The 8,957-nt window shown below is 53.2% G+C and overlaps 1 protein-coding gene across 1 annotated transcript in view; it reads right to left on the minus strand.

Moving 5' to 3' along the window:
• Positions 1 to 4,436: 4,436 nt before the first annotated feature.
• Positions 4,437 to 8,957, minus strand: part of COL4A2 (collagen type IV alpha 2 chain) — a 125,255-nt gene continuing 120,734 nt past the window's right edge. Inside the window, exons 44-46 of the mRNA XM_007455325.1 lie at positions 8,503 to 8,694; positions 7,203 to 7,489; positions 4,437 to 4,694 (exon numbers count right to left, since the gene is read on the minus strand). Of these exons, the coding sequence (XP_007455387.1) occupies positions 4,437 to 4,694; positions 7,203 to 7,489; positions 8,503 to 8,694 (737 nt within the window). The remainder of the gene's footprint in view (positions 4,695 to 7,202; positions 7,490 to 8,502; positions 8,695 to 8,957) is intronic.

The raw sequence follows: 8,957 nt of genomic DNA on the forward strand, positions 1-8,957 counted from the left end.
GCTCGAACCCGTGTCCCCTGCATTGGCAGACGGGTTCTTAACCACTGCACCACCAGGGAAGCCCCTGGGGTTTATTTTTGAGTACTTTCTTACTTTCTGGCACCACCTGTGTTCCAGGCTCATCTTGTGTGTTTCCTGCACTCGTCCTAGAATCAGCCATTGCTCCAAGGAGCCCTGGGACCTTTCACTGGGGAAAGTGTCCGAAGCCCAGATCTGGGCTGGGTGTGCTTGTTGCCAGCGGGGCTGGGGGTGTTTCTTTAGAGCCCTCCAGCTGAGAGCAAGGAAGTACACATGTAGATACTGACGCCCTTGTCCAGGGGTCTGTGCTCAGCCAAACCTGGTCTGGCCGACCTCTCTCACTCTGATGCATCATCTCCCCGCTTCTCAGCTGTAAACCCCATCTCAGGCCGTGGGAAACGCGCTCCCTGCGCCCCCCATCCATTCCCTAATTGTTCAGTTGCAGCAGACAATGTGGGTCAAGGCTGCAATAGGGGGAGCACAGCCATGGGGGGGGCGGGCCCATGGCCTTTGGCTTCAGGCCTCCCTCATTTCCAAAGTTACCCATGTTAGCATTCTCCCCTCCCCCTCCAATTAGTTCCTAACACCTGCTGTTTCTCTTTTTAAAAAAATAAGTGATGTATGATATCGCTTATTTGCGGAATTGAAAAAGAAATGACACAAATGAAAGTATTTACAAAACAGAAACATACAGAGTTAGAGAATGAACTTAAGGGTGGGGGGCAGGGATAGGGAGTTTGGGACTGACATGTACTCACTGCTATATATAAAATAGATAACCAGCAACGACCTACCGTATCACGCAGGGAGCTCTGCTCAATAGTCTCTCACAACCTAAATGGGAAAAGAATTTGAAAAAGAATAGATACATGTATATGTATAACTGCATCACTTTGCTGTACACCCGAAACTATCACAACATGATTAATCAACTCTACTCCAATATAAAATAAAAAGTTAAAAAAAAATCACTTCCTCCAAGAGGAATTCTTTGGTTCAAATATCTCTGCTCTGCATTCCTCCTGTACACCTAATTTCTCCTTTAATGACATTCATGGCGCTTTATTTTAATTACTTTTTTTATTGCCTGTATCCCCCAGTAAACTAAAATTTCTACGGGCAGGCACTAAGTGTGTCTTGTTCAGTGTGGTATTCTTACCACTCAGGACAAGTGATGTGTGCCTTCAACAAATACGTTCCTGAAAAAATACTTGTCAAAGGAATAAATAAATAAATATGCCACGTTTATAAATATAAAAGAAAGAGCGATGGCCTCTTTCTGGGAACGGCAGCCTGTAGGTAGGGCCACGTCCAGGTGTGATCTGAGCCCTGGTGTCCCTCGGGCAGATGGACGAGATGGGCTCCTCTGCGCTCACGTCACCCTCCCCAGTGGCTCACGGGTACCTGTGGCACTTGCTGAGTGTGCTGACCGGGCCACGCGCCACGTAGCTCTCGAGTGGCAGTGTTGCCATTTCCCGTATTTATACCCTGCAAACCGTTCACCTGGGTTTGTCCTGCTGCTTCACGGTCCTCCCGCAGCTCAATATCACCCCTTCTGTGCGTGTCAGGAATTCACCTGCAGAAGGCTTCTGTCTCACCCCTGCACAGCCTATGTTGGATACCTCTTGTCCGTGGGAACATCTTTAAAACCCTCCAATGGCAGGGAGTCTCCAACCCCTTCTTCTTGAGGCTGGGACACGACACCCAAGTCACACGATGGTGTGCAGGCCAGCTCTCTTGGGGCCCTTCCACACGTAGGAACGGATTTAATTCTCAGGACGCCCCCGTGGCGAGCAGGGTCTTCGGTTCAGCTCCCCTGGTGGCCCCCAGGCGGAGAGCTGCCCCGGGGTCCTCCGGACTCGCTCTTAGGCAGCGGGAAGCTGGGGCGATATTCCAGGACTTTCTCCGTCTTTCCTGGTGCCCCTCCGACCAGCCAGGATGCTTCCAGAGGCATCTCCTCCGGTTTAACGTGGGTCCTGGCATCGTCTGTGCGAGGGGTGAGGAAAGCCACCTTACAAAGCAGTCGCGAGACAGTGATTCTAACCTCAGGGCACCCACTCTCTGGAAAATGGGGGGGGGCAGCGTCAGCCACTCACGTACACTTAGCTTCCGGGGTGGCGGTTCCTCTCAGCCCTGAGAAACTGGACCAGAAAAATCTCACGCAACATGCAAGGGTCTGTGAAGGGCAGAGTTTGAATTTTCAAGGTTCAGAAGGTTGGCTGTTTGACCCAGACTAGGAATCTTCACCTGTTGTCCTTGCACAGGGTCATGAGCTTCGTTGCACAAACAGGTGTTGGGGTTATGGATTATTTGTGTTTGGTTTATATGTTATGGTCGACATTTTGGAATCCAATTATGTATCGAGATCTTGGTCTTCTTGCCGTAGGTATCTTAGGTGTGAGGTTCAGTGTTTAATGCTGGGCACCTACCTCTGATGTGCGAACCTCACAGAGGCATCAAAGCTAAACCATATGAAATCGTGCATATGAAACTTTTGAAAATTACAAGACACTATACAATTCAAAGAATCTTTAAAACAGCTGTGCCATCACCTCCCCGTGCTGGGCATCTTTCAGGCCCTGGCCTCGGCCTCTAGGCTCACCTTTTCCGCTGCAGCTGTTGCTACGGAAACCAGATGTCCACAGGTGTAGCCTACAATGCCTTGCATCAGCTTCACCTGGTTCTCTGATACCTCCACCTTGGGTGCTAGGAGCCCACTCAGCCCCGGACACGTGAGGCAGCCTGACCCGTGGGGGCAAGAGCTGGAGGCTGAAAATGTACCTTTCCCACGCCTGGGGGCGACCATCTGAGTGTCCTTCTGTGGCCTCCCTCGGTGGGTCCCCGCAGGATTGAACCCTGAGCCCTCCACAGTGGCAGCCCCCTTAGTGAGGTGCCCTGCTTCCTGGGTCACTCTGCCCAGGCCCCATTCCACTGCCTGGAGTCACGTCCCCACTTAACCCTCCGGAGCAGAGTCCTCGTCCTGGGCGGCCGCTGGGGCTATGCAGGCCAGGCAGGTGCTGATCTCCTTCAAGTAACATTATCATGTGGAATTATTATTATAACACTGTCACCTTGTTAACTGTAGAAATTGTACTTAGAAAAAGTTTAATATGAGATTGAATTTTAAAGGGTAAAAATAAATTCTGTGAGTTGGGTGCCTGAAGGTCAGCCAGGTTCCAGAGAAACTGAAGCCGGAAATGTGTCTTGGAGGCTATTTCTTGGAAACACTGGGATTTTGTTGGGATGTTGTGCTGGGGCTGGTGAGTGACTGGTACCCATCTTGCTAATCCCCATGAGTGACGGTGCGGGTGTCTTCGGTAAACACTAACGTATTATAAACACAGACACACCTCCCTGGGAAACGAACGACACCACCACAGGCTTGTGTTCAATCTGCTGAAACTTGGAAAAAACAGCTGCGCGGTGCCGAGTTGGGTGCAGGGCTCGCACTTGGGCCCGGATGCAGTGTTTTGGGGTTCACGGCAAAGTTTGTGCTCTATGGACTCGAGAAAATTAGGCAGGCAATGACTCGGGGTATAAAAATGTTCAAAACGAACTTTTATTTGGGGGTCGTTACAGAGGATGGAGTAGTCATAGGAATACAATTCTGCACAATGTACGGAGGGTAAATGTCCAGGGACGGCCTGGGGGCAGTGGAAGCATCAGTTCCGACCCTACAAAGTTTGCTGTCACGCAGCCTGGCTGCCAACAGACGGTGAGAAAGGTCTTCGCTTCTATGTCAGTTTTGCCGAACCCAACGGTCTGTAAGGGGTGGTGGGAAGAGTGATAGCTGGTGTGCGGACATCGGTGGCTTTAAAAACAAAAGGCACAGTCGGCCTTCCCGAGGGGACCAGGATCCTTTGCGTTGCCGGCGTTTGGAAGAGGGCGCTGTCACCATGGGGGCTCGGAGAGCAGGGCTGAGTCCACCCTCAGGAGCCCCCCGAGTGGGAACAGCGGGAGCGAGCTCAGGAGCCCGCAGGCTGCACGGCCTCATCTGTCTATACCTCCCCGCTGAGTTCAATAAGTGGGTTATCAGTGGCGGCTGAGACTGCAGTGACTACATAGATACACAGGAAGTTAGCTACACTGAGCGTGGAACCGTCTAGCACGGATGGCCTGAGAGGGAGGGTTCATGGTTTTCCATATTGCTGGGGGGTGGGGGTGGGTCAGGGTGTCCTACAGATGTAGGTAGAGTGGGCAGTGCCTTGGATGCCACGGGGTTATTTGGTCGAAGTGCTGGTGCTGAATTCCTTTGGTAGCCCTGATTTTATTATTCTTTTGGTTTGTTTTTTAAAGAAACAAAAAATGAAGTCAATTTTTGGGTCGGCATCTGAGGTAATAAGTTAAGAATAAGCACCAAAGTGGCCCCCCGGCTGCGTGTCCCCTGGAGAAGCGTGTCCAGCGGGGTGGCCCCGACATCACAGGTTCTTCATGCACACCTGGCAGCGGCTGATGTGTGTGCGAATGAGGCCGGCCTTGAGCGTGTCGGCCGAGGGTGTGCCCTGGAAGCTCTGCTCGGGGATGGTGGTGAGCCAGAAGCTGTACTTGTTGGCATAGTAGTGGCAGGTGCCTCGGGCGCCGTTGCACTCGATGAATGGCGTGGCTCGGAAGTCCTCCAGGCAGCTGCCCGGTGACACCAGCGACTGGCCGCCCCCTTCGTCGCCCGCAGCTGTGTGCTGTGCAGGGTAGGGGGACGGGGCGGAAGAGATGCCGACACGTTAACTTTTTCTTTTAAAGGAAAAATAAAACAGCAAGGTCCTGCTGTAGAGCACAGGGGGCTCTGTGCAATATCCTGGGATAAACCGTCAGGGGAAAGAATATTAAAATGAATGTGTGTATGTGTATAACCGAGTCAGTATGTGTATAACCGAGTCACTGTGCTGTACAGTGGAAATTAACACAACGTTGTAAGTCAACTACGCTTCAATAAAGTAAATTAAAAAAAATAAAATCAACATGTGGGTCAGAACCAGAGGGTCTATTAAAAGTAAGCACCAGGGAATTCCCTGGCTGTCCAGTGGTTAGGACTCTGAGCTCTCACTGCCGAGGGCCCAGGTTCGATTCCTGGTCGGGGAACTAAGATCCCGCAAGCCGTGCGGCGCAGCCAAAAAAACAAAACAAAAGAAAAAACAAAAAAAATTAAGCACCAAAGTGCCTCTTGCCCTCCTCCTTTGCTAACGTTTATGAAGGGGGAGTACGGGTGCTTTGAATTTTATTATTTTTTAAAGAAAAGCTCTACTTGCTGATTTTTCTACAGTGAACACGTAATACTAGGGTAATTCGTTTTTTTTCAATCAGAGGGTTGTTCAATTAGCAACTGGTTGCTTGAGATGATTCTGCCTGGGAGACCTGGCCAAGTGTTGGAGGGTATTTTCTTTGCCACTTTCAAGTTCTACTTTCTCTTGGTTTCATAAACATGTTTAGCTTTTAGGAAGGGGCATGGCGGGGCCCCGGATCTCAAAGCTTCTCTCTAAAACGTGTCATCTGGCTCGGTCCAGCCAGCCCAGTGCTAAGTGTGGTGTCAGAACCCGCGAATTTAGAACAGGAACACCTCAGCCACGGTGGGCAGGGCACACACAGCAGAGGCTGTCCTGTGAGATATTTGGGCAGAAGCCCAGTTTAACCTTTTCTTCAAATGAAGCAGCAAAGAACAAAAACCTCTGAATAGTTTTCTGCTCACAGAATGCGGAAGCCTTCCGAAACAGAGCTACTGTGTGCTGTCGACAGAGACAAGCAGGCGCGTCTTCAAGGGGCATCTCAGGCCCCGCTTTGGCCTGAAAGAGCCGGGGCCCCGCTGGTCCCCCCACGCATGTGCACACACACACGCGCGTGCAGACACACATGCACACACACACCCCTTTTCCAATGTGCTCGCCTCAGAGGACAAGCCTCTGGCTTTGGGACTCAAGCAGCTGATGTCTCCTAAGAGAATCACTCATTGGACACTCGGCCTGTGAGGACCTCATTTGAATCGAAAGGAAAAAGTAAACCGATGGCCGGCTGGAGACTTACAGTCGCCACCAGACCAGCTTTGAGAGGGATCACTGAGGTAAGGGGGGGCCGACGTCTTTGCTGCTGTGGCAGCGATGGATCAAAGCGTGTCTTGTGTGCAGACAAGACAGGGACCGTCCCCCAGACAGGCAGGGGGACACTAAGCCGTGTGCTGGCTCTCCGGCGTCTGTGCCAGCAGGTGCTTCCGTGTTCTTGGAAGGGAAGGTGTGGGCAGCCCATCAGTGCCGCCCTGGTTGTACAGCGGGGCGAGGGGACCATGGTCCTCTTGTCACCCGCCTTGGGGGTGTCAAGGGCCAGGATGGCAGGAGGCGCTTACTGAGGATCATGTGTGCTTATCCCTTATCCCGTGACACAGCTCAAGATGTAATTGCTAATAAAAGAAGGGCCGTCTGACCTTTCTGGATACAGTGTAATCGCTCCCTTCACAAGGAAGAGGCTCGTTTTTAATTTTCGAATTTCTCGGTGGGACCAGAGCTCTGTCCATCCACCAAAGCCCCCTGACATGATTAGCTCCTGAAAAGCAGACAGTTGCCTGTCCCAGCACAGAACTTAGTATCCTGTTGTTTCAAATCATTGCAGCAGCGATACCTTAAAAAATGTTAAAAAATCAACACTTGTTTGTCTTCTCCTTCCTTTTCCAGAATCCAGGGTTTTTTTTCCCTGTTGTTTTGATAAGATTAGCAAATTTGGTATTTATATATATATATATATATATATTATATATAATGTTATTAATATTTTATGAAATATTTAACACGTTGGGCATCTGGTCAATACAGTGGAATTACGACAGTCATAATAAATATAAATGCAATACAAGACCCACCCTCCCCACTGGACTTTCCTTTCTCCCTCTGATGGTAAACAGGAAAATTGTAAGGGATGCTATCATGATAGCCAAATTTATCCTAATTAAGGCTGTACAAAGGCCTGGTGGCAAATTAATGGGTCCCTTCTGGGTGGGGACAGCTCCAGGCCTAACACGGCTCAATGAGCAAAGTGCAGGCTGTATTCCAGCTCTCACTCCTCCCCTGGGCCAGGTGCCCTTGTGCAGTGCACAACCTGAACAACTGCCCTGATTAGTCTTACAAAGGCCAGGATGTAGCTGGGGAGAGGAACTCAGTTTGCACCTGGGCCCGCGGGCTGAGAGAGAGCAGGCAAGCACCACGTACCATGAGGAAGGAATATCCGATCCACAAGCTCCGCCATCCAGCCGGGCAGTGGGGGATGGAGACGTCCTGGCTGTGGACGGCAATGGCAACGGCCGGGGCCTCGCACACGGAGCAGCGGCTGATGTAGGGCCTGATGTCCTCCTCGGCCACAGGCATCATGGGCAGTGGGGCGGTGGTGGAGAGCCAGTAGGACTTGTCGTTCCGGCTGGCGTAGTAGCAGATATCGCCAGGGTTGCAGTACAGGAAGGGCATGGTGCTGAACGGGGCCAGGCAGGAGCCCGCCAGCCCTGCGGTGCAGGGAGGGACCGTCACGGCTGAGCGTGCCGGGAAGATGCCCCTCCAGGCCCCCTGTGGGGTTCAGCCATGTGCGGGGCAGGGTGGAGGGCGGGCTCGGGCTTTCCAATCCCTCAGGGGCTGACTCCACTGGCACTGTGCCCTTCCGAGGTTCCCACACACCTCGGGACCAGGCTGGGTCAGAGGGAGGGGCAACTTGGCGAATAGCACCCTGGTAAGGCCCGTGTCAGGGGGTCTTAAAGCACCAGGCCCCAGCACCCACCGATGGCATCCCAGATGGGGGCCTGGCTCACGGCACCCAGGTGCCTCCCAGAGGGACTCTGGTTACTGTGCCCCCCAAATAACTCCACCAACTTCATCTTAGGGCCAGAGTGAGTTATTTCCCCTTTCACACTGACTGCTTTCCAGCTGAGAGCCAGGTGTCTGCTCTGCTCTCTGAGGCCTGCCGGGCCCTGTGCTGGCCTTGCCCTGTCTCTGCTGTTTTAGGCCCTTACTCTTGTCTGCTATGTCTCACTTAAAAAAAAACAAACAAAACTTATCTAGACGGGAAGGTGCACAAATCATCGGGTTCAGCCCAACAGGTCTCCCCACCACACACATGGCCACCCTCCCTCCAAGCCCCCAATTTTAGTATGTGTTGGCCATGTTTTTTAATGGGCTGTTAGGTCTTTTAAATTCCTTTTGACAACCAGGCTTCCTTGGATAAATAGCAGCACACACGCCCCCATATCCACGCTGCGGGGTTCTACGTGCCTCCCAGCCCCTCACGGCCCCGGCCTGACTTATACACCGTGGGGCAAGAAGCAAGAATGACGGGGAACTGCTGGCAGCCTCCAGGGGACGGGGCAGCGAGAGGCTGGGCCGCGTGAGCTTGCGGAGGCCGCTGAGGGCTACGAGGCAGAGTCTGCTTCCCGACCCCAGGCTGGGGGCATCTCAGTGCCTTCTGAGGACTCAGCGACCTCACTGTGCCCAGCGGGGCTGGCCGAGCTTGGCAGGCGGTACCTACCCAGATCCTGGTTGTGGGCCTTCTCCTGGCCCTCAAAGTACAGCAGGCTGTATCCGCTCCAGAGCTTGTTCATGCCCACGGGGCACATGGGGTCCTGCTCCGTCTGGCTGTGCTTCACCAGGAGGTGCCCGATGCTGACGCTGCGGCCGGGCATGCCAGGCAGGCCGGGGCTCCCGGGGCGGCCTGGCTCCCCTGGGACCCGAGAAAAAGAGGCCGCCTTGCAGCTGCCGTGCGGACCGCAGCCCACGTGCTGGCTGCGCGCGTGGCGACATTCACAGGACAGCCCTGCTCTGCCTTTCCGCAAGGGCCGGGGTCTCGGTGGCTCTGCCCTTTGGGAGGCCCGCACCCCATCCCCGTGCCCTAACGTGGGACCACAATGATGGGAGTGAACAAGGGGCAGGGACTCAGCCTCCCCCGCGAGCCGTCCCCCCAGGGCGCCCCGTTCTGAGCAGGAA

Source organism: Lipotes vexillifer, unplaced genomic scaffold, assembly GCF_000442215.2.
Source record: "Lipotes vexillifer unplaced genomic scaffold, Lipotes_vexillifer_v1.1 scaffold132, whole genome shotgun sequence".
NCBI lineage: Eukaryota > Metazoa > Chordata > Mammalia > Artiodactyla > Lipotidae > Lipotes > Lipotes vexillifer.